At 41.2% G+C, this 26,014-nt stretch overlaps 1 protein-coding gene across 3 annotated transcripts in view; it reads right to left on the reverse strand.

Annotated features, from left to right (window-relative positions):
* HS6ST2 (heparan sulfate 6-O-sulfotransferase 2) overlaps positions 1-26,014 on the reverse strand; it is a gene marked incomplete at its 5' end in the record, with an annotated part of 290,978 nt that overhangs the window by 59,773 nt on the left and 205,191 nt on the right. Inside the window, one exon of one of the 3 annotated variants that reach the window (XM_082610732.1) lies at positions 22,537-22,569. The exons of the other annotated variants lie outside the window; for them this stretch is intronic. Within the exon in view, the coding sequence (XP_082466858.1) occupies positions 22,537-22,569 (33 nt within the window). The remainder of the gene's footprint in view (positions 1-22,536; positions 22,570-26,014) is intronic. 3 annotated transcript variants of the gene reach the window in all.

A 26,014-nucleotide genomic window follows, 5' to 3' on the forward strand; every position in this document is an offset into this window, starting at 1 on the left:
AATATGAGCATTCTGGGCCCATGAAGGGCACCCTTTGTTGGGGGAGGGGGAGAATCAATGGCATGTGATGGCTGAGGGATCAATACTTCTCTGAATGAATTTCATAGTAAGTGACACCCCTTTGGGATAAGGAAGGGCCCACTGGAAATCGTTCAAGGTTATCAACTAAACAACAGTATCTAGAGTATTCAGGTGAAACATTTGAAATGTAAACCGGTGATCATACAAGAAACCACAACGAAAATTGGTTGTAACCTGCCCAGACAGAGGGCACCGATAATTCGACATTTCCGAGCATCCTCATACAAATCTTCAGTCGAGTAACCAGACCCATCAGTGGATAGCTTTGTTTTGATTACAGAGAAGGCTTCTGAAATACAAATTCAAGCTACTTCTGATGACTTTAGCAGAGTATAAAAGCCAGGGGCTGGGGCTGGGGGGGAAACCTTTCTCCTAGACTTCACAAGAGCCAAAAAACAAGAGAGCTCTAGAAACCCATGAAAAATGGCAAGATCTCCAAAATAAAATGTAATTGGAAATGTAAGGTCATAACTGTATGAAACTATTGATTAGAAACATAGAAACTAATGGGAAAATTACAAAGTACAGTACTCAAAATAATCTAGTTCAAAGAGGCAGTGAAGGAAATGTGAAGCTGAAAGGCCGCTGACCCTCTCAGCTAGGAGAATAATCTCAACTAGGCACAGAATCCATCCTTTTCTCTTAGCTCTAAGCTGCAGCTAATACAGGTGCTTGGGAAAGAGGCAGAAAGCAGAAAACTGCCTTAACTGTATGGGCTTAAATGACAGCTAATCAATGCAAAATATGTCTTTAAACTGCATGAGAAATGATTCATAGGTTGAATGTCCCAAGGTGTAAAATGGGCCTTCCTGACCTTCCAGGGCCGATCCTCAGCTCCTTCATTTATCTCCTGAGCCTCTGTCCCAAGCCAGGATCAACCCTCCCTCATCCTTAGTGATGAGATCCAGGAAGAAGCTTTAGGTGAGTATTTAAATTTCTGCTTGAATCCCATTATTCAAAAGCGCCCTTGGAAAGCCCAGCTTTGTATGGCATTTTGATGGGAGATGCCACAACAAATAGACGAGTAATCAGCCAGAAATCAGTACAAACAAACAACTGCCTGTCCCAACAACCTAAAAATTGTTGCTATTAGAGGTATTAGAATCTACACCTCTTTTTTAAGTCAAAGTGCTGACTTAACCATTCAGGCTTAAGCTACAGTTAATCAATACCAAATGTGTCCTCAAATGGCCCGCAGACCCCAGATTGCTTGCTGGTGGTTATATGAAGCAGGTCATTACAAAGGGCAGATGATAAAATTTCCTCTTAATCTCATTTGGGATTATTAGGAAACTTAATATTACATTTTAGAAAATTTAAACATCTCATGTCCCTCTACAGAATATAATTTATAGTTAGACGGTCAGCACAAGATTCCATTTTTCTAATTTGATTCTAAAAGTATGGTGGTTAATAGTGTAAGTCACTGAATTAAGTTCTATTGAACCAGAGTGTCCCAGGGTCTAAACTCCCCTCTGGTTAAGAGCTGGGGCTCAGAGAAAGTTATTTAACTCTTTCAGATCAGGAAGCTACTTCTATTTAAAGCAGGAGTTGACAAACGTTTTCTGTAAAGGACCAGATAGTAAATATTTTTGGATTTGCAAACTTTGGTGCTGCAACGAAAAAGCAGACACAGGCAACACGTAAAAAAATATGTGGCGACATTCCAACAAAACTTTCTTTACAGACGTTGAAATGTGAATTTCATATCATTGTGAAGTGTCACAAAATATTTGTCTTAATTAAAAAAAACATTTGAAATAAAAACCATACTTAGCTCACAGGCCATGCAAAAACAAAACAAAACATGGGTATCCCTGGTGGCGCAGTGGTTGGGAGTCCGCCTGCCGATGCAGGGGACACAGGTTTGTGCCCCGGTTCGGGAGGATCCCGCATGCCGCGGAGCGGCTGGGCCCGTGAGCCATGGCCGCTGAGCCTGCGCGTCCGGAGCCTGTGCTCCGCAACGGGAGAGGCCACAGCAGTGAGAGGCCCGCGTACCGCAAAAAAAAAAAAAAAAACAAAACAAAACAAAACAAAAACAAAAAAACCCTGCAATGAACTGGATTGGCTTGGAGGCGGTAATTTGCCGACCTCTGATATAAAACCCACATCAGCAACTTCCCTAGGACATTAAAAGAGTCTTCAGTTTCCCAAGGTACTAACTTCTAAGTAGAAAGCTCTGAGAGATTCAGGTGCTTTATGGTCAAATAGCAGCAGTTTACCTCAGTGAATGTATGAGTTTGGAAAAAAAGAGACATAATTTTTGTAAGTTCCAATCTCATACAGAGGTTTCTCCTCACCTCCTCCCTTTCTCAGCGTCTTGCCTTCACCTTCTTTCTTTCTTCCATTTTTTTTTTTTTTTTTTAGTAACCACAGTTCCTTTTCACCGTGTTTTTAGAACTCAAGAACAGTATCTGGAAATCCATCATCAGTATTTATTCCTGACCTAGGATCTTCCACTGACGTGTCTCCCAGAACTGCCCACTGGATCTTAAGTCCATTCCAATTCTGTGGTAGTGTTATGCACACACAGAACGTTTTGATGTTTTTATTCACAAATCCTTTTAGAAATGACAGGAACAGGGACTTCCCTGGTTGCACAGTGGTTAAGAATCCGCCTGCCAATGCAGGGGACATGGGTTCGAGCCCTGGTCCGGGAAGATCCCACATGCCGTGGAGCAACTAAGCCTGTGCGCCCCAACTACTGAGCCTGCGCTCTAGAGCCCGTGAGCCACAACTACTGAAGCCTGTGCACCTAGAGCCCGTGCTCCACAACAAGAGAAGCCACTGCAATGAGAAGCCCGCGCACTGCAACAAAGAGTAGACCCTGCTCACCGAAACTAGAGAAAGCCTGCGCACAGCAACAAAGACCCAATGCAGCCAAAAATAAATAATAAATAAATAAGTAAGTAAATAAATGACAGGAACATAAAGTAAAACCTTCCTCAGTCCCTTTAAAAAAAAAAAAAGCATTCAAACTCCACTTCAGAAAAGAGATCCCATGTACAACACACTATCATTTAAAATGCCACTGGTAACGCCATCGACAATACTGGCAGTTGAAGTCAAGATGCTATGGTGAACAGCACTGTGCACACTGTAAAGTGCTACATGCAAGTGTTAGCGATAGTTGGTGGTATTATTATGTCAAGTGTCAAGGATGCAAACGTGTCAACATGAATTTTTGTGAAAGAGCCAGAGTTATTGCTGGGCTACTGGAATTGTCCCCAAGCAGCAGATGAAGGCCTGCTCTCATCTAATAAAGTGAAACACCTGGGCTATAGAGCCGATTCTAGCTCTATTTCTGCTGAGACTAGCCGAGGACAAAGGGTAAATCACCTAACTTCCATGAGCCTTCCTCCTCATTTTGTAAAATGGAAGGGCTTGGAAAGATCCTGAAAGACCCTTCCACATTACGATTTCTAAGCGTTTTAAGTCAGAAACGATGACAAAGGACGAAAGTGAAGCTTGCTACCTCAATGTCAGAAAAATGATCAAACAATAAACACTTCTAGCTGCTCCTGTCTGGCTGTCACTGGGCACGATGGGAACAGAGGAGGCGCTTTTCTTGCACAGTCAGTTGCCTCATTTGCCATGACTGTGTGGTCGCTGCCACTCTTTCCAAAACAAAATTTAGATCTGACTTATAAGTTATGACTATTTATTGCACGTCTGGAAGGTTAAGCGCAGTGAGGTCCCAGACAAGAAAAGGTCAATAAGCCCTAAGGTTGTTTTACGGGAATACATATCTCGATGGGCTGTAGTATTTGAATGCCTTTGGCCTAGAATAAAACCCTTCAGGATAAAAACTACTTCCAACAAATCACTCAAACAGCAACAGTCTCTGAGGGATTTTTCTCTTTAACTCTTCTCCATCTTGAACTCTAGGCAGTGTCTCCTCAGTTCCGTTAAAAGTAAACCTCTTCCCCTTCACCAGGCGAATTTTAATAAGTTGCATATTTTGAACAGTTCCACACTCCCTGGATGTCTTAGTCTGACAAGGCACAGCAGGAGTGCTCCACATGTGAGGGATAAAAGCATGGCTCTCTGACTTGTGCACGGCTCAAAAGCACTGACTCAAACCCATGGGGAGATAAACAACAGAAGCATCTGTTTCCAGGTTTGTCCCTTGGGCTGGGGGGGTAGTCGGTTGTTTATAGAACAATTTATGGTTACAATTTCAACGGCTGATTACCTGATTTCTTAATCCAACTCCTAATCACAGATCAAACACGGGTTCCAATAATGAAGTAATTTCAGGCATGATTACAAACAGCCTCCTACTGAAGGCTTTTGCCTTGGAACAAGGAGCTCTCACCCCATGCTCAGCATAACACAGATCAGGACAAGTGATGGGATTGCAGCATCGACCCACCCCATTCTACCCTCTGGACTCTTGAGCTATTAATATCTTTGGACAAATTGGCTATTTCGCCCCTCCCTTGCTGGACCTCCTCAGATGGCTCCCTGTTGCCTACCAATCCAGGTCTGCATCTCAGCCTGGCTTCCGAGACCCTCCATGATGCAACCCAGCCTCACGCATCTTCTAAAGGCCACACCACTGTCCTTTCCAGATCCTCTACGCTTGTGTTTGCTTCTGGGACTTTACAAAGCTGCTTCCTCTGCCTGGATGGCCCTGCTCCATCTCATCCTCCCAGCAAACTCCTGCTTCTCTTTAAAAACTTACAGTGGTTGCCTTTTCCTTAGTGTATTCTTCTCCACAGCTCTGGGCAACATCAATCTCTTCCTCCTGGCTCCATTTTGTTCAAATCTGATTATATCGCATTTAATCATAAGATTTCTCTACACTTTATCTTTATGTCCAACTTTTGTGGACTGTGGGCTTTTTTGAGGATAAGTGGACTGTGTTTCATCTTGGCATTTCCCCCACCTCCTTTACGTACAGGCCGATTGACACTCAGCAAATGTTTTCTGAATGAGTCTGGATGGCATATAAGTGTTTAGTATGCCTTTGATTTATAGCAGAGGGAGCCAGAGAAAAATCCTCTTGTGCAGGACTATGAAATGACCTCAAAGGATGGTAGAGTGCCTACCTATTCTGGGTCATACTTGTGATACTGTCTTTCTTCCCATATAGCTGAATGTCTCACGTGATAAGCATGGCAGACACCAGGGCAGCCCCTAGGAATAGGTTACAAATCACAATAACTTTCAGGAACTAGAGGGTTTGAAGTCTGTAACTTGGACATTTGCAGGCTGACCTGGCTTCAGGGCAATGATAGAAATGGGAGCAGTGTCTTGCCGAGACTTCCCAGCCATCGGCTTAGAGGTTCCTGTAAGCCCACGCTGCAGAAGTGACCTTCACATACTCCTCAGACAGCAAAGGAGGGTGGCATTCACTGTTGGTGTCAACAGGCTCTAGGAATAAAGGGTTTCAGGGAAGGCCAAGGTTCTCTAACTGGTGTTTAAGGAAGGAGCTCAGAGGGCAGAGCCTGAAAGGAGCAGCAGGGTATAAACAGAAAGACCATGCTATGCTTGTGCTTTGAACTTCAGCACCACTGTTAAATAAAGGAGGGGAGATAAAGAAAGCGAAGGCTGAACCCAATTAAAATCATTGGAGGAATCTACATTAAATGTATTTTTTTTACCACCAGCTGAGTGTAAACTACATGAACACTGCTAAAAACATTAAGATTTTGCTTAACCCCAAGGATAGCTTTTGAGTTTAAATAACTCTTCCAGTGTCTCTAAAAGAAGGATTTTTCTTTTTCTTTTATTATTATTATTATTATTTTTTTTTTTTTTTGCAGTACACGGGCCTCTCACTGTTGTGGCCCCTCCCGTTGCGGAGCACAGGCTCCGGATGTGCAGGCTCAGTGGCCATGGCTCACGGGCCCAGCCGCTCTGCGGCATGTGGGATCTTCCCGGACCAGGGCACGAACCTGTGTCCTCTGCATCGGCAGGTGGACTCTCAACCACTGCGCCACCAGGGAAGCCCAAGAGGGATTTTTAAAGGAAAGTGAGCTAGTTAGTACACTAGCAGAGATTGTCTTACCTCCTTAACAGACCTAAGATGATCTCAGCCTCTACCTGCCCATCCCCGTGTGCCCCGAAAACCTTTAAGTCACGTGTTTAACACCACATCACATGTCAATACTCAGGGAACGGGTCTGCAATGAATGCGCAGGTCTTATTTTACAATCATGTTCCCTGAAGAAAACTGACGCAGCCATCACAACACTCATTTAATGTATTTTAATGTAATCGATTGTTTAAAAATAAGACTCCTGCCTTCATTCCACAAACATTGACTGAAAACCTACTGGGTTTCAGGCACTAGGCCGGACACTGGAGACACGATGATGAATGAAACAACAGCGCTGAACTCCACAGCACACAGTCTAGTGAGGGATGCAGATGGTTAGAAAATAACCCATCTCTTCTTCCACCATTTGACTGAGCTGCTCTCTTAAGAGATGATCAGTGACGGCCTGCTGGCCAAGTCTAGTGACCTCTTTTTAAGAATTAACCTTCTTGGCAATCTTATTCCTGTGACATCTGAGGAAAGACCTGATTGAATTTAAACACCAAGCCCTGCAAATATCTAGAGGAAGAGCTCTCCAGGAAGAGACAAGAACAAGTGCAAAGGCCCTGAGGTAGCAGCAGGCCTGGTATGTTTAAGGTGAAGCAAGGCGACGGGTGTGATTAGAGAAGGATGGGCACAGGACAGAGCAATAAAATATGAAGTCAGTGAGAAAGCAGGGGCCAGGCTATTGCAGGCCTTTGCAGGCCATGGGGAGTCCTCAGTCTTGTATTTTTTGTGAGATGAAGTGTCACTACAGGATTTTGAACAAAGGAGTGACAAAACCTGAATTAACATTTTCAAAGGATCTTGATTTCAGCTTGACTGCTGCGTGGAGAACAGGCTGTAAGGAAGCAGTGGTGGAAGCAAGGGAACCAGCCTTTGACAGTGACCCATGTAAGAAATGATGGTGACTTGCTATGGAAAACAGTATGGATGTTCCTTAAAAAACTAAAAAAAGAGTTGATCTCACCATATGATCCAGCAATCCCACGCCTGGGTATATATCTGGAAAAGGCGAAAACTCTAATTTGAAAAGATACATGTACCCCAGTGTTCATAGCAGCACTATTTACAATAGCCAAGACATAGAAGCAACCTAAATGTCCATTGACAGAGGAATGTCTAAAGAAGATATGATATATATATATATGTGTGTGTGTGTGTGTATGAATATTACTCAGCGATAAAAAAGAATGAAATATTGCCATTTGCAGCAACATGGATGGACCTAGAGATTGTCATACTGAGTGAAGTAAGTCAGTCACAGAAAGACAAATATCATATGATGTCATTTGTATGTGTAATCTAAAAAAGTGATACAAATGAACTCATTTACAAAACAGAAATAGATTCACAGACACAGAAAACAAACTTATGGTTACCAAAGGGGAAAGGGGGTCAGGGAGGAATAAATTAGGGGTTTGGGATTGATAGATACACAATACTATATATAAAGTAGATAAATAGCAAGGACCTACTGTATAGCACAGGGAACTATATTCAATATCTTGTAATAACCTATAATGGAAAAGAATCTGACAAAGAACATATATATATATATGTATGTATGTATGTGTGTATAACTGAATCCCTTTGCTGTACACCTGAAACTAACACAACATTGTAAATCAATTATACTTCAGTATAAATAAATAAATAAACAAAAAGAAACGGTGTCTTGGAAGAAGATGGCAGAGGAGATGGTGGTGAGGGAGGTCAGATTCCAGATATATTCTGAAGGCAGAGCAGGCAGAATTTGCTAATGGATTAGACGTGGCCTTGGAGAGAAAAAGACACATGAAAGATACTCTGAGGCCTTGGGGGAGTAGAGGTGCCACTTACTGAGGTGGGAAAGATTGTTAGAGCAACAAGTTTTGGGGGAAAGTCAGGAGTTGGTTTTGGGGCAGGTGAAGTTTGAGATACCAATTAAGCGTCCTGTGGCAATTGGGGCTGAGAAGTTGGCTCTACGAGTCTGGAGACCAGGGGAGAGTTCAGGCCGGCGATGCACATGGAAGCCAAGCCTGTCCCCAGCCTTCCAGCGTCCTCTCCAAGCAGGCTCCACAGTGCCTCGACTGATGTCCTCAGCCAAATAGTGTAAGAACAACCTTGCCTGAAGCCAGCCTGGCGTCCTCACGCATCTTGCTCACCACCCTGGCCTTTGTTCTCAGGACTCGTTTGGCCTGATAAAGCGAGAGTTCTAGTGATGGCAAAAGCTGCTTAAGAAAGTACATATGGACGGGTGCAATGTAGATCCTGTTTCCCTGACCAGCTATCTTTCACTGAAGAAACACATTATTGATGAAGTTTCTTTTCTTCTAACACGTACAAGCAGCAGAATGTAAAGATCTGGATAACTTCAGAATGGAGTCTTAGATGCCACAGAGAGACCAACATTCAATCAAATTCATCTGGAGGGGGACCTACCATCAGGCCGTGCACCCTCAAGTTAAACTCTTGGGCTATTACTTTAGGGGGAGTTGGTAAATTGTAAGCAAAACAAGAAAATCACAGTGTTTTGTTTTTTGCAAAAAACAACGAAAGTGAAATCAACCACATACTACAACCTGTCTGGAGCCTCATTTTTTGCTGCACTCAGTTTGTCTTCTAGGTACCTGGTTAGCCCCTTACTAAAGTCACTTGCTGGCTGCTGGGAGCTTGACAAGTGCTAACTATTCTCATCAGCTCCCCAAACCCGCAAACTAGATTCACAAAATTAAAAGTGGTAAAATTGGAAAGCCTGGAGAATACAATGTGTTCCAAATTATCCACAGAGCTTTAGAAACACAGACAGGTATGCAGACAGAGTTGGGCATGAAAATGCGTGGTAGGTTATTTGAGTTTCCTCATCCTCAGGTGGTACCAGCCCCTCCCTACACGCCCTCCCCCCATAGAAGGTTCTGTTGGGGGAGCTGAAGTAATGGTCATATGTACAAAGCCTGACATCTGAGTTCTCCTTCCATTTGGGTATGAGAGGTCATTTACAGATCCTCACATAGCTACTCTTCTGAGCCTGTAGAGGAAAGAAAGACAGCCATACCAGTCAGAAAACGACTCGACAGTGGCCCTCAGAAGGCTAGGCCAGTGCCAGGCAAAGGAAAGCTGCCAATTCCTCAGATCATCATGGCAGTATCAAAAGTGAGCAGACGATTCTGTGGATCTGGCTGGTCCGCTTTGTAATTCAATGTGCATTGGCCCACCCTAATATTGGCCTTATCTTATTTTTGTGAAGCTAGCAGTCGCATGTTTGCAGTCAGTCTGTCTGTTTGCACACCTGTCTGTGTATATTTTCTACCTACCCACCTGCCTGGCCTTTTCATTTCCTTAGCACCCAAAAGTAGAACTGGAGAGTTGGTAAGTTCCATAGAGTCGCCTTCTGGCACAACCCCTCATTTTACAGATGGAGAAACCGAGGCCCAAAGAGAAGTGACTGAACCAAGGTCTCAGAGTGATTTTAACAGCAGAATTGGAATGTTAATCCTAAATTGGCTGATTTTCAGTTCTTGGTCTTTGTCCATCTCTGACTCAGCCTCTTGCTGCTTTGTTCGTCTTCCTTTCTTTAAAAAAATTTTTTTTTAATTGAAGTATAATTGATTTACAATGCTGTGTTAATCACAGCAAAGTGATTCAGATATTCACATATCCTGTGATAAACCATAATGGAAAAGAATATAAAAAAATTAAAAAAATAAATTTTACAAAACATCTTCCTTTCTTTATCTCTGCATTTCTGCTCCTCTCTCCGTCTTTGTCTCTGTCTCTTGTACACACAAGCCTTGGGAAATTAATCTTGGTTTGGCACGTGCCTTACTTTTGCAACATTTTCTCACAAATGCTCACATCCCTGTAACATAAATACTTCATCAACCCCCATTAATTTACTGCATTGTCTCAGCTTCAAGCTTTGGTCATGTCTTGGTAATATGTCCTTTTGCTAAAAAGGCCAAACTAAGCACCTTTATTATTCCACAGATGTTGCTTTCACCTGTGGGATTATTATAACTCAGAAATATCTCAAGGCTAGTTACTTGAATTAATTTTTATGATACCTCTTCTACCCCCAAGTTGACCCTGACCATAGAGTATTTAAAATACTGTGCATATTTCCCCATGGCAAATTGAGAATCCACTTTTAATTTGATCCATACTTTTCCAGTGTAACTTGTTGATAGTTAAAAAAAAAGAAAGAATATTGCTTGCTTTTTCATCCCCAATTTAAAAAATAACACTATAATCTATTGCATATTATACACAAAACAGCTTTCAACTTGAAAAGTCACAAAAACAGAGAGAATACTCTCTAGAGGTTTCACAAATCCTGGAGAATGTGACTTGCCACTTTCTGTTTTCTTTGAATTTATATGAGAAAGGAAATGAGCATATTTCTTTGTGACAGATATGGTTTCCAGTTGTTGTCTGTTTTAGATTATAAGCTCCCAGAAGACAGGGCTGTCTTAATCCTCTGCTCAGTGGCTATTTAGTGTTTGATGTAAACAGGCAATGAATCTGCTTTTGCCTCAGCTGCAGTTGATGCTAGAAATGGAGCTGGTGTTGCAAAAAGAAAAAAAAAGAAAATCAAGGCTGGCTTCTCACAACAGGTCAGCTGAGGGTTACTCTGACCCAGTCTGATTCTGCATTCAAGGACAAACTCTAGAATATTCCTTATAAACTCCACTTATTTTGAAGCTAGATTTCACAATTCTACCTGCCCTTAAAAATTGGCAAATAGACTTTGTAAAATTGAAGTATAGTTGATTTACAATGATGTGTTAGTTTCAGGTGTACAGCAAAATGATTCAGTTATACATACATATATATCTATTTTTTTCAGATTCTTTTCCCTTATAGGTTATTACAAAAGTAGAGTTCCCTGTGCTATAGAGTAGGTCCTTGTTGGTTATCTATTTTATGTATAGTAGTGTGCATATGTCAGTCCCAAACTCCAATATGTATGCAGGTGTATCATATCAAGGCTGCAAAGAGATTTATTTCAGGTAAAGAACATGAGCATACCTGCTCCATCACTTTCTCTCATAGAATAGTTCCCTCAGTCTCTTCTGACTCAATAGCCTCAACCTAGTGCAGACTCTTTAAGGTACTAACTGTGTACCTTTATATTAGCATGTGCCATATTCCGTCACACATTTATTCCTGTCTCCCCAGTTCGACTGGGCGTACCATAAAGGTAGCATCTCTCTCTGATTCACCTTTGTGCCCTCAGTGCCTGGCACAGTGTCTGGCAGAGCAGTTGCTCAAGTAGACACCCTCAGAGCAGATCAATTCTTTTCAAAGTGGGGGGGCTAAAATGACACTAAAGATGCAATTAAATGGCAATCATTGGCTTCCTCCCATTTTACAAAACCATCTTTATTAGCCCTCTTTACTGAGGACACAATCAAGATTTCTAGAACACATGGAATCACTAAAGAGAAGTGGACACCACTTACGTTAGCACAGGAAGGAGCACACAAAGGGTTTTCGGTTCTCCTATCATAGCTTCCTTCATCCGTTCATCTTAACATTGTTGCTTATAAACATTTTCTTTTTTTCTACACTCAAATTGATTACATCTCATCAAAATGGTATATTAGCATTCTACAGATTTATTTGATACAAAATAGCATAAATGAAATTTCATTTTATTGGGGCTAATAAAATGAAAGGACTAAATTATAAACTGTCATCACCAAGTTTCATGCATTACAGCTGTATTACATAGTATGAAATATCTCAATATTTATTTTATATCCCACTCCCAATCCTAGGATAATTTTTACCAACACAATAGTTAAAGTACATTTGCCAATGATGACAAGGATTAACCAGAATAAAAGAGAAGCAGGGAAATAGAGACACTGCTATTGATAGCGAAATATGCCTAAATAATCATTGAAGGACAGTACCCATTGCTTGACTCCTTTCACTGCATTTAAAAACAAAGACGTGTAGGGCTTCCCTGGTGGCGCAGTGGTTGAGAGTCCGCCTGCCAATGCAGGGTACACGGGTTCATGCCCCGGTCCGGGAAGATCCCACATGCCGTGGAGCGGCTAGGCCCGTGAGCCATGGCCGCTGCGCCTGCGCGTCCGGAGCCTGTGCTCTGCAACAGGAGAGGCCACAACAGTGAGAGGCCAGCGTACCGCAAAAAAAAAAAAAAAAGACATGTAGGGCTTCCCTGGTGGCGCAGTGGTAGAGAGTCCGCCTGCCGATGCAGGGGACACGGGTTCGTGTCCCGGTCCAGGAGGATCCCGCATGCCGCAGAGCAGCTGGGCCCCGTGAGCCATGGCCGCTGAGCCTGCATGTCCGGAGCCTGTGCTCCGCAACGGGAGAGGCCACAACAGTGAGAGGCCCGCGTACCACAAACAAAACAAAAACAAAAACAAACAAACAAACAAACAAAAAAACCCAAAGAAGTGTATAGCACTACTCAGCATATAATGTATTTTTATTGGCACTCAAAAAATATTACATTAAGTACATATAACCCTCATTTGGGACCAAAACTATTATCCATCAATTTGATCTTCCATATGAGACCGGGCTCCATGTCATTTTTGATGTTTCCAAAAATCATGTCCACCCACAAAGGATAAAATTTGTCCCCACTGAGTTTATTCCAAAGATGACCCATTCCCTATCTAGCACTCTGCTTATTTCTTTCATAACACCTATCACAATCTGGACATGCTTTATTGACTTGCTTACTTTGGATGGTCTGTATCCATCACCAGAATGTAAACTCCCTGAGAGCTTTACCTGTCTTATTCAATTGTCAAATCCCCAGCACTAAGAATAGTGTTGGCTTATGGGAGGTGCTCAATAAATATCTCTGTAATGATTGAACAAATTAATTACAAATAAATCTTCAACTACAGTACTAGACAAACACCAAGTTGGAGGTCCCCTCCTGACTCCCCCAAATCTACTCATGGCCATCACCTGTTTCCTTCAGTCTCAATATGACTGAGCGCCAACCACATCTGATTGTAGGCCATGAAAAGAAGTGAACAAGAGTGCCTATTGCCAAGAGGTGAAACACCTCTTCCATGAGAAGAGGAAATCAGAGTTCTTGTGCTTGAGATTGTTATAGGACAGAAGGTTGAGAAAGAGGACCATCCCCTAGTTATTCTGCTTTCACTCTGCACTCAGATTAGAAATGCAATGCTCTAGTACTCACGTTCATGTAGATTGAATTTAAAGTTGACCTCAAGAGTATTATTTTATTTATAAATATTTTACTAACATTGTAAAATAGACACTGAAGGTGCTCATATAGAAAGGAGTAAATGAGGCTTATGGAACTTTCCGGGTGGATGACTTAACATGAGGTTTTACGATCACCGAGTATTAAACCACATGGCTCTTCAATGATATAACATTGTATGGTTTTTCAGGGAATCTTCATTCAAAGCTCCTATCCTGTCACCTATTTCATTTTCTCAAAAAACATACCAGCATTTATAACTAATTAATTTTTTGAGGTTCTCTTAGTTTATTTCACCCTTATGAATTTCAGAAAACCCTCAGTGTTTCCCACATAACCAGAAATTGTCTCATTAATTAGTCGAGAAAGGTTATTTGAGCAAAAGAATATCCCAGAGACTATTTTCCCCTGCATAGGTTTGGAAGGTAGGCTATGGTCTAAAAGGTGTTCGTGAAAGCATCACATAAGGTTCATTTCTTCCCTGTAGCTTTTATTCCTTTTCATGCAAAAAAGCTGTAATGGGCTTAAGAAACTCTTTATTTTGCCTCACGCATCATCTGACATTGTCAAATCAATTCATATGAAAAAATCAGAGAAAGACTATGCACAGGCTCCTCATAAAGTCTTATGCACATTTACATTTTAATATAGGAACAATCAGTAAAGGCCACTAAAAGGCCCACTTATGCCCATTTAGAATGACTCTGACATTCCACAGTTGTACATGAGCAGCCTTCTTTTAGGGCTCCCAAAAAATGAACAAGAATTCCCAGAGAAGAGAAGGTAAACTGGCGAGCAGAAATAAAGTTGGAAATTGTAAAAGCCATGAGAAAAAGACCAATGTGCAACCAAATGCCGTTTACACATGGTGTCTGGCATACCCAGGGCCCAAATTATGAAAGTTGAAAAGTTTTCAAACTGCATCAGGCCTTGATGAAGCCCCCTTATAATTCCAGTGTCTGGCTGATAAGGCGATGCTGAGCTGTCCAGAAAATCAACGGAGCAAATTGGATGGGCAGCCAATGAAAGTGAAGGGACAGGAAGCCCCATGGTGCCACCGTGACAGTCATTTTTTTTCCTAGGTGCAATTTTAGAATTTCAAAGAAGGCTATTTGCCAAATAGGAAATATTTCAACTCTGGAAGGGGAACAGAAATAATCTAGTAATTTCTACCTTGTAAAATAGTGTTCTCCATTTTACGTGCTCATAAGATCTCTTATGATATATAGTTGTACTATGAATGCTCTGGACAAGACAGTGAGACCAAACTAATGGAAAATATTGCACACACACACACACAAAGAAACCATCTAGAAGAGTGAAATAGAAAGACAAGGCAGAGGCAACAAACACCTGGAAAAGGATTCAAGGTACTGAGAACCTAAAATAAAAGACATTTAAACCTTTTGATGGAGAAAGGGCTAGAGCTGTAATTAAGAATGAGCATTAAAGAAATGATGTATACACTTAACCACGGAGCCCCAGTCTATAGCCACAATTCTCCCTGTCTTCATTTATTTCAACTGAATCTTGAATTTTAGGCTCTATTTCCAATCCAGCTACTCTCTCCTCTTTGTGACCCTGGACTATCAGCTGGCCCCAAACCCTCCAAAATAAATGCACTTTACCTATTCCTAAGGGATTTTGCCCCCTTTCATTGATAAACTTCTGTGAGAATAATGAACTACCAGTGCTGTGAACAGAAGTAGCACCCAGAATTAAACAGCAAAAGCAAGCAAAGAAGCAAACAAGATTCCCAGGTAGCACAGGTAATTCCAAATCAAGGCACCGGACAGGATGCAGTTGACCTGGATTCTTGTTCTAAGTCTGCCACAAGCTAGCTGTGTGTACTTAGATAAGTCACTGTCTTGGTGGGTATCTATTTCCTCACCCGCACAACATTACAACCTTTTAATGAGAGCCATACAGTAACTCTCTGTGCTATCTCCCTCACCTCTTTCCATAAGCCCTATTCTTCTTCAGTGTCAAGATACTGTGACGGTAAATCAGAGATGCACTTCTTTGGAGTTTCCAAACCCTCTTGGATCTTCTTCTTCGGACTCCCTGACCACAAAATCAAGCCCAACTTTTCTCTGGACTTTCAAAAGACTGAATTCCTAAAATCTAGTCATGGAGCTGATTCTTGTGTTTAGAACATGGCGAGTATCGGAATAATAAGTGGAATAGTAGCAACATAGAAGGGAGTGGCCAGTGTACTTCAGATGTTGGTGACTTTCTATCTCTTCCACCTTCTCCAAACCCACGCTTCCTGCTTCCCCATCTTCTCCCACAAAGCCCAGTGCAGCAAATGTAGGGAAGGTGTGGGGAAGTTAGGGAAGGCGAGCTTTCTAACTCCTACTTTAGTTCCTAACTGGGCTTTGGCTAGGTGCTGAGGCAGACAGCACAGCCATGGCTGCAAGAATCCTGAGTGGCCCTCTAAGAGTTAAGATGCCTTTCTTGGCACCTAACGCACTAGTGGGCAACACCTATGCCATGTCATTTTGAAGCGAACTTAGAACGCCTTCCTTCGTTTCAGTGGTATTTGATTCTTTTTGAAGATTTCCTGTGGGCAAGCTGAAAAGACAGTGAATTTTCAGATATTCACATATAAGAAGTTGACAATTACGTTTGTGGTGTTGAATTGTTGCCCTCCCTGGCAGAGGTTAAAACAAGAAGCAATGTTTTAACTTCTTGTGACATTTACAAGAATTGTAGAGCTGGCTTTTGCTGGAAAACTTATGCTTAATCTACGCAGTTCTGATACACTGGAAAATGTTCCTACACATCCACTTTACAAAATTAAACAGAATGTTGGAAAGAGATCTTGGCCCACGTCTCTGAAAACAACTAATTGTACCACTTTAGAGCTAGAAAGAACCTAGGGATCATCTACTTGGAACACTGGTTTTATAGATGAAGAAACAGGCTCAGAGAAAGGAAGTGCTGTGTCTAAGGTCATATAGCAGGGAGACCCTTGTCTTCTGATCCTCAAACCGGGGCTCTTCCCACCACAGAAGTGGGCAAAACCAAATGCCACCACAATTACTAACCTTTCATGCCTGTGTTTTTCTTTCAACAGGTAGTTTGTCTTGAGTAACAAAAATGCTTTGAGTAATCAAGTAAAATATCCCTAAGGGTTAGTAGGCCTATTTACATTCTATGACAGGGAAGTGGGTTAATCTGCCGAATTCTAATGCTGACAAAGATAAGAAAAGTATGGAACAGAAGTTTAACAGGGAGCATACTTTGGGTTATACTTCAGGACTAGCTAAGGGGAGGTGGTCCTAACGACAGAGCGGCCAGGATCAGCAAAATTAGAATTGGTACTGAATCCAGGAAAGTATGAAGTAGAGGAAACCAAAGCGCCCATACAGAGTGTTGGTGAAATCTGTACAAAACCAATAAAACAAAGAGCAAAATTCACCTTGATCACACTCCACCCATCCGGTCACTCTCTGTCCACTTTTGTTTTATTTTTTTCATGACATTTATCACTCTCTGAGATTAGCTTGTATATTTGTTTATTTTCTGTCTCCCTCCAACACGTGTGCATGTGAGTGTGCGCGCTCACACACATACACCCAACATGCCCTTTAAGAAACACAAGAACAGACACCTTGCCTGTCTTATTGTCCCCAATGCCTAGAACAGTGCCTGGAACATAGTAAGTGCTCAGTGGATATGTTTTGAATGAAAAATTTGAGAAAGGTAAAAAAAGACTACAATTGAGGCAAACTGAGAATAAACACATCCAAGACTATAAATTCAAGGATGTTTTTACTATTCTTACTTCCAGTTAGAAAAAGAGAAGTAGGACTTCCCTGGTGGTGCAGTGGTTAAGAATCCACCTGCCAATACAGGGGACACAGGTTCGAGCCCTGGTCCGGGAAGATCCCACATGCCGTGGAGCAACTAAGCCTGTGTGCTACAACCACTGAGCCTGTGCTCTGGAGCCTGTGAGCCACAACTACTGAAGCCCGTGTGCCTAGAGCCCGGGCTCTGCAACAAGAGAAGCCACCGCAATGAGAAGCCGGCGCACTGCAATGAAGAGTAGCCCCTGCTCGACACAACTAGAGAAAGCTCACGCGCAGCAACGAAGACTCAACGCAGCCAAAAATAAATAAATAAAATAAATAAATTTTTAAAAAAAGAATAAGAGAAGTACATCAACGTCTCTATCTCATTTAGGGCAAGAGGTCAATATGTGCACCATTATTAGGACAGCTTTTGTGCCATGAAGGTCCTGAAGGGGGCGCTGGCACAGTAAAAGGGGAGTGGTGCCATCTACAGAGCCATAGCAGGACTTTGGGGCATCAAGTTTGGTTTTCAAGATTACAAATGCAATGAGGGATCATTGGGACCTGAGAGTAACCTTGAAGGGGACTTTGAAATTGACAGCTGTATCCGAGAACACTTGGATTTAAGACTTGCAAACAAAGGGCCATGCCAAATTTCTAAAGAGGAAGCTGGGGTGCACCCAGGAAGGCAAGGAACTCACCCAGTTTTCTAGACCATTACAATTTGGAGGGTCTGATGACCTCCACATATTCCACAGGGCAGTAATTCAGCTGGGAGGGATTGTACTTAATTTTGGGAAGGAGGGGAATAAGGTCATCCTCCTTCAAAAGGAATATTGTCCCCTGTGCTAATGCTATAAGCTAGGTCTGTAGCTTCTGTAAGAATAGCTCATTTACAAAGAATTCTCCTAACAGTACTATACACATTAACCAAGATTTGTCTATCCCTTTGCTCTAAGTTTTAGGTTAGACGTAATCATTCCTACTCTGGCCTGAAACACCGAGGGCCAACTTGAAATGTAAAATCCCAAAGTAATTCAATATTTGCTAAATTTAAAGGAAGTAATCAATTTCTAATTCGAATTTATGTGCATTCTTTTCCCACTTTAGCACTGTCTTTATCTCCCTTAAGTTCCTCTTTGGCCATTACGATTTTCAGCAAGGTTGTAGTCATTGAATAACCTGTCACACACTGCAGATATTTTGAGACCAAATTAAACTCTCAATGTACTTGCATATAACTAAAGAAAACTGTATTAGACACTTCAGGACAAAGACTCTGTATGTTCTGTATTGACAGCCCGTTGCTCCACAGAGAGCGTGGCATCTAGTAGGTGTCCAGTAAATATTCGCAGAATAAATGAAAGAAAAAATCTATCTCCTCTCTGATAGAATTATTTTCACACATTCAAAATCTCAGGTATATCTGACCAGGCATGTGTGTATGTGTCTATTCCCACATGCTCATCCTTCAGGATGAAGACATTACTCGTCCTCTGGGCATGTATGCTTGTATAACAAAACACTGAAGCAAGATTCACCATACAAACTGTCCCAAGAAAGGTCATTTTAATTAACATTTCTTCAAATATACCAACGTTCCAGCACATAAAAACTGATCTCGGTTTTCATTTAGGCGAGCTGTTCCCTCTTCCCTAGAAAACATACACCTTTGAAAGTTTCCACTGCCAATTTATATCTCCAGTTCATAACAGAAATTCACAGTTAACTTGTCATGCTTTCCCTGGAAAGCTTGGTTTGAACCACTTTCCTAACTTAGACTACTTTTACTTCTGCTCAGACGACTGCCCGCGACTCTTAATACTTCTTGAAGCTAGATTCCCCCATCTGCATTCCTGAGGCAGGATGACAAAAGCCAGACTACACTTCAGCCTCCTAGGATATCCTGCCCTGGAGATGCTCAGCAGGCAATTGGAAATTGGAGTTAGCCTGGAGCTCCGGAATAAGTTAAGAATTAGAGAGGTCAATTTGGGAATCATTAGTGTAGAGGTGAAAGGTGAAGCTATGTCAGGAGATGAAATTACCCAGAATGAGAACATAGCAAGAGAAGAGAAGCAGATCAATGACAGGACCTTGGGAATTGCTTCACTGAAAGGGGCGGGGGTGGTGGTGAGGAGGAACGCTCTGTGTGTGTGTGTGTGTGTGTGTGTGTGTGTGTGTGTGAAAAGAGATCCAACAAAGGAAACTTAAGAAGTGTTGAGAAGAAGACAGGAGGTAAACCAAGATAACTGAGGAATGCTTTCAAGCAAGAGAAGATGTGTAAAAGTTCCATAACCTCCAAAGAGTTCAAGAATATTGAAGCCAGAGAGGCCACTGGATTTTGAAACATGGTGGTCACAGATAGCCTTTGGGAAAGCAGTCTTCCGGGTGAACTCTGTGTGCCCATATGCGGATGTGAATAGGTGTATATGCACGTACACCAAACCACCATAAGATGAAATAGTAGTATTGAAGGAGGCTGGTACTGGGTGTACCAGACAATGGTGGTAATAACCACTACCATTTATTGACTGTTTACTATGTGCCGGGAACAGTGCTAAGCACTTGATATGCCCAATCTCAGTTTAATCCTTGAAACAACTCTATAAGGTGTCTACGTTTTATATGTGAAGAAACAAAGTCCACAGAGGTTAAAGAAGTGACTCAAGGTCACACTGCTAGAAAGTGGCAGCACCAGGATCAGACCCAAGGACAGTTTGACTCTAAAAGCCCATACTCTCAGTCACTGAAGTAATACTTCCATATGCTGACCTTAGCGAGGTAATCTGTGCATGAGGGGAAGAGAGCTGATACATTGGTTGAGTGTCTCCTATTGCCAAGGGCTTTGCATAGGACATCACCTTTCACCTATATACCATCAACATCATGGCTATGTTTAGGCAAACTGTATAAAGGCATATTTTTTAAAATCTGATTCATTTTTTTGGAAAAAATAGTTGAAGCTGTATGATTCCAAAACAACGAGTTATAATTCAAATGTATTTACTACAGTAGCTCCCAAGGGTTCGAAAGTTAAAAAAAAAAAGTGTGGCATCATTGATTTGGTGGTTGTTACTGATATTCAAATTACTGACAAACGCATCTGAAAAGTGAGGGAATTTGACAGGATAATCTTAAAGGCCTCCTCCAGCCTTGACTTTTTATGATTCTCATATGCAGGTCTAATGTCAATAGTTTTAAAGGTATGGAATATGAAATAGAATGTAAATGCAGCAGCAGAACTGGTTTGTATGTCAGCATCCTTTTATTCCTTAAAGTTATAGAATTTATAGGGCCTAGTGTTAAAATATTATAAAAATAGTCTTTGGTTGTTTGTGGCATTGACTGCTAACTTAAGTAGAAGCTTGGAAACTCCATCACAAAACGATACCCTGAAAATCCAGCCAAATAATTTGCTTCCAACCAACTGCAGCCCTTATAATACGGCTGGCTATAGGAAAAAGAGAGAAAGAGAGAGTGGCAAACACCCTGGCAGTTAATGTTTTTGCTGTCTATAGAAAAACAAATGAGGTTCTGGTCTGAAACAATTAGCATCGCTGTTCATTGTGCATGTGTGAAGCAATAATGCAAGGCATTTGGGATGGCTCCCACTGTTTGTTCCCTTCTTTCTCTGGATTAGAAAATCCATTCAGACAACTAAATAATAGCAAGCATTTATGCAACTTGTTAATTATGAGGCAGAGATAATCATAATCTTGTATATTTCTAAAAGTGCATGTACAATGGGGATTACCAAATGAATTGTTGCTTTATTATTTTACTAGTGGTCGAAAAACATGCTAGCCTTGCAAATAGCTTTCATACATCATTCAGTCCACCAGAATTAAAAATGGCCCCCATGGATGTTTACCAAAGCCAATTCTTTTCCATCTCACCATCTGTATTCCTCTCTTCCTTTCTCACAAACTAAGAGCAGGTATAAATTATTCTAATAATAACTTCTGGTCAAACTGATCAGCCCCATAATAAAAATAAAGAATGAATCAAGATTTGCTTTGTAACATAGCAAAACTGTTAGAGAGAGATGATTCTGCCATGGAGCAAATTTCAAAACAAAAATAAAACAAAATTCTCAATATTTTCCCTGTGAAAGCCATTATAGGAATAATAGTCTGTAGGTTAATTGTCCATTATCTTAATGGTCATTCACTCCGTTTTATTTTACAGATGAGGAAGTCAAGGTTCACAGCAGACATAGGACTTGAGCAAAGTCACCCCACTTGTTAGTAGCAATACCTAGTCCTCTTGCCACCATGACACATCCAATCTCTGATGCTTAAATGCCCTCCTATACTACTATTGTGTGATTAGCTGTCTATGTGTGTCTATACCATTTATCTCAATGAATTTTAATCTGACTATGGAATTAAACCCTGAATTTACTCTTCTTAGATGTCAAATAAATCCACTGAGGCCCTGATGGGAATATGGAAGCCCAGCTACTGAAAGCCAAATTGGGCATCTAAGATATGGTCGATCTGCTCTATTTTAATGAGAGTCTGCCCCAGTGGAGGAATCCTAAGGCTATAACCTTTGCTCTTCCTAAGCTATCTGGCTAGGGAACAAATGATGTAGGTGGGTAGGAAGAGAAAGTAGAGACACTGGTAAACCTTTATGGAGCCAATAAGCCTAGAATAGGCCAAATATGGTACTGGTGAGCAGGATGATCTTAGATGACCACGTACCAAGCAACGAGAGCCACATTTACAAAATGGCTTACAATTCTCACCGCCTCTTCAGCACTGATGGCAATATGATGTCACAGCTTGTGGCAACAGTCGTTGCCTGGAAAGACACTATTCTGTCGTATTCTCAACAGTCCCTCCCCCTGACAGGAACTTTCCTGTGTTTGATTAGATTGGCTCTGCTACAGAGTTTATGTCACAAAGGCCCCTGGCCTATGGGATTACTCTACCTTGCACGTCTACATATGTACATACTTTACAATCCCTGATATTTTCCAGTAATTGATTTCCCTTCAATAAAATGCTGACCTAGGTGTTCCCTAAACCACCATCCAGCCTAGTGACAGGCAGGTGGGCCTGAAGCACCGTGGAGAACACTTTGTTGATGGTGGGGTTTTTATAACAGAACACTCTACTGTGTCATCCAATTTCAGCAAAAACGAAAAGAAGCTAGTAACCTACTGCCCAACTGTCTGGGGTGCTGGCCCTGAACTTACATCCCACTTCTGAACTAGGTCAGCTTTATAGCTGAGACTATATGTCCCAGTAGTTTCAGCTGTTTTAAACTAAAAAAGAGCCCTGAAAAGAATCTGTCCAAGTGGAAACCAAACTATTTATTGTATGGAAATTAAACTGATAGGCAATGGCAGGGTCTATTTATTCTAGCTCACTTGGGTTCAGTTCAGCTAAAAATCCATTGTCACTTACCTTGCTGCATCTAGAATCTGAAAAATCCTCCACCTGTTAAAGGAACAGTAAAACCAGGTGCTAGCAAGAGCTTGGTAAGAGAGGAATTAAAATAATAAAAGTTTTCCAGTTTGCTTTGATAACGTATTTTTCCAGCTTTCCAAACCACAAGGAAACAGCTCATGGATGGCTCCCCAACTTTGCTCCCCACTAGCTCCTCTCATGTAGTGGGGGATTATGAATCAGAGGGCTTAAAGGGGCAGGGCAGCACTGAAAGCCAAACCTCGGAAGGGCTATGGGCTGAGAATGATAGATCCTCCACTCGGTCGTAACTAAATCCATTCCCCTTCACACATGCGATGGCAATCTAAGCAAAAAACAAAAGTCAATAAACCAAAACCCAGACCATACCAAACCAAGCACTATGGCATCACTAAAACAGAAATGCCTGACTGAAAGAAGCTAGGAGGAATTTACAGGGATTTTTCATATCATCAGGGATATGTGAAACACAAGCAACAAAAGGAAAAGAAAAGAAAGAATGATTAGACTTTGCGGATGCTTTTCAAACAGATGAAAATTCAAAGCACACAGAAAATGATACATAAATCAGCACTAGTTCCTTCCACCCAAATGTAAGACATCCATCAAAGTAAGCAATGTCTCTCCATTTAAAAAAATACTCATCTGTTTTCATAATATATGTCTTAAGAGTCACAAAATACTAATTCCACTACATGAATTTCTGATATTGGCAGGGACTGGGAAGTTGTACACGGGTCAACTGCTAATTTGAGAGTTCAAATGGGCTCAGTTAGCTTTTTGTTTTACTATATATTAAGCATGGGATATTATAATGTGGTAACACTTTTGTGTCCATAGCGAGTTATATGGCCTGGATATTTTCTTGGGAGAAGTGTTTCTTTACATCAAATATATCTGGAGGCTTTAGGAATGAGGTAAGAGAGACTTTTCATAGCACAACTAGCAGCAGAGGCCTTGCATCAGCATTTGAGAAGCAGTTCTTGGCATGGCTAAGGCCCCCTTCCCTAGTTCTACGAGTTGTTAAGACTGGTGGAGAAGCAAGTGTTATGAAAACAAAAGTGATGCAGTTAATGGCATCAGATCTGTTAGACAAAACACCTCCATTAGCTGACTTACCATCCAGGGCCCAATGTGATCCTTTTCCATTCCAGCCACAAGAAAGAAGTAATCTAGAGTATTCTGGCCTACCCCATGACTTAGTTTCCCTACACAGTGAAGAAAGGGTAGTACCCCTTCTACTGCACTCAGCTTCATGAACAAAATATAATACAACTTCGGGTGAAAAATAAAAACAACAACATGAAAACGTAAAGTTATATGTTGAATCTTAGTGCTAGAAAATTCCAAAGTCAACTACGTAGCACTTTCCAAAACTATAATTTTACTTTTGCTGCATTAATAGAAATCCTCAAATAATATAAGTATGTACATACTTTATGTATATTGATGTCTATGGGGACCAGAGCAAATTTAACTTTGCCTCTTGAGATTTTTAAAAAACTTTCTATGTAAGTTTCTCAACTGTCTATTAAAGTTTGCTCAGGGATTACACTCAGGAGACTTTTGGAAGCTCATTGCCTTACCTGGGAGTCCAGGTTGCCGGAGGTGGATTATTCAATGGTGATCCAGGAAGACGTAGAGGTGCACCAATCAAAAGGGTGGGCAGTCATCGGAAGTGAATCAAATGCCATGAGGAAAAAGATAAAAAGGAGAGGCATACTGATTAGAAAAAAATGAATTAACTTTATAAGTCCATTTTACTTACACGTACACACACACACACGCACACACCCTTTGGAAAGGTTCTTAAATGGAATCTTCTTAAAAAGATCCTTTAATAAAATGAAAGGATAATTATGTAATGTGATAGAGGTGCTAATTATCACTACAACAGCAATCATATTACAACATATAAGTGTATCAAATTAACACATTGTACACCTTAAATTTACACAATGTTATGTGTCAAATATATTCAATTAAAAAATCACCCCCCACAAAAAATATGTCATTTATTACGTGACAGGCATCATTATAGGTACTTAAGGATACGGCAGTGAGTAAAACAGACGCAAATCTCTGCCTTCACAGAGTTTACAATTTTGTGGAAGATGTTTTTATACCATCTGTTTGAATAAGAGTTCCACATAAATATACTGTATGTTATGAACTCTAGGAAAATGTTTCTCCTAGCTTTATTTATGTCTTTATGTATGGAGAACATATCCACTGGCATCAGATTCAACATCTGTATTAGAAAGGCTTCTCTTTCCGATTGGAAGGGACATTATTTCTTTTCATGATTTCTCCGTGTGGAAACTTCCCCCCGCCCCCCATCAAAGGCTGTAAGTCAGGTTTCTTTTTAGTGAGGCCATTTGCTGTTCATAGAATTCCACGTGCGTATACCTTGAAATACTGTGAAAACAAGAAGTCTCTAGATGGCAGCTTCATAATACTGTGGGGTACCACATCCCAGCAGTTTTTCTCATTGGATGCTCTAGTGTTCTGTAACACTCTGAGATTGGACTCGTCAGCCCTCAGCAAGCCACCTCTTAAGAAAGCAACAGCAGGTGGTGGACAAAAGGAGCTGTGCTTCTCATGCCCATGACCCAGACACTGGCTGGAGAAGAAGCAGTAAGAGTAACCTTCTGGACCAAGGTTCAAGATGGGGCCAAATATCTCTCAAGAGACAGCTACTACCTAAATGTTAAATTAGCAGGAAAAGGAAAAGATGAAAATGAAGGGAAAACACACACACACACACACACACACACATACATATATATATATATCAGTGGAAAAATGGGAATTGAGGGGGAGACTTGGGAGCCCCCAAAACTCCAGATGGGGATTCGTGCTAACTAGAAACCTCAAATGATGACACCTACCCCCTGGCATTTAGATTCTCAGGGTAGGTGCTTAACGCTTCAGAATTAAAAGTGAAGCTTTCTAAGCACAGGGAACTATCTCCAATATCCTGGGATAAACCATAATGGGAAAGAATATAAAAAAGAATGTATATATGTGTATAACTGAATCATTTTGCTGTACAGCAGAGATTAACACAACATTGTAAATCAACTATACTTCATTTTTTTTTAAAAAAGTGAAGTTATCTATTCACTTTGATATTAAAGATCCAAATTAAGATGTAGGAAAAACAGGATGATGTAAAAATCCGAGAGCCTCTGCCTATAAATCTGGATTCCTGGTTTCTAATCCTGTTTTGCCAATGACTCATTTGATCTTGGGCAATTTCTCTTCTCCACTCTCTCAGGGAGCCATATGAAAAGAGGGATTTTCACAAGGTGGTTTCTAAAAATCCTCCAGTTCCAATATTTTTGTAATTCTCTAATAGCTTTGCCTTTCATTTTGGTGCCAAGTTAGTTAAAAGGACAGAAATCTCTGGTCGTTTTCTCAGTACAACATGCCATTAGTAGTTCAGAGAGCCCAG

The sequence above is a fragment of the Mesoplodon mirus genome (assembly GCF_964341445.2).
Source record: "Mesoplodon mirus genome assembly, chromosome: X".
NCBI lineage: Eukaryota > Metazoa > Chordata > Mammalia > Artiodactyla > Ziphiidae > Mesoplodon > Mesoplodon mirus.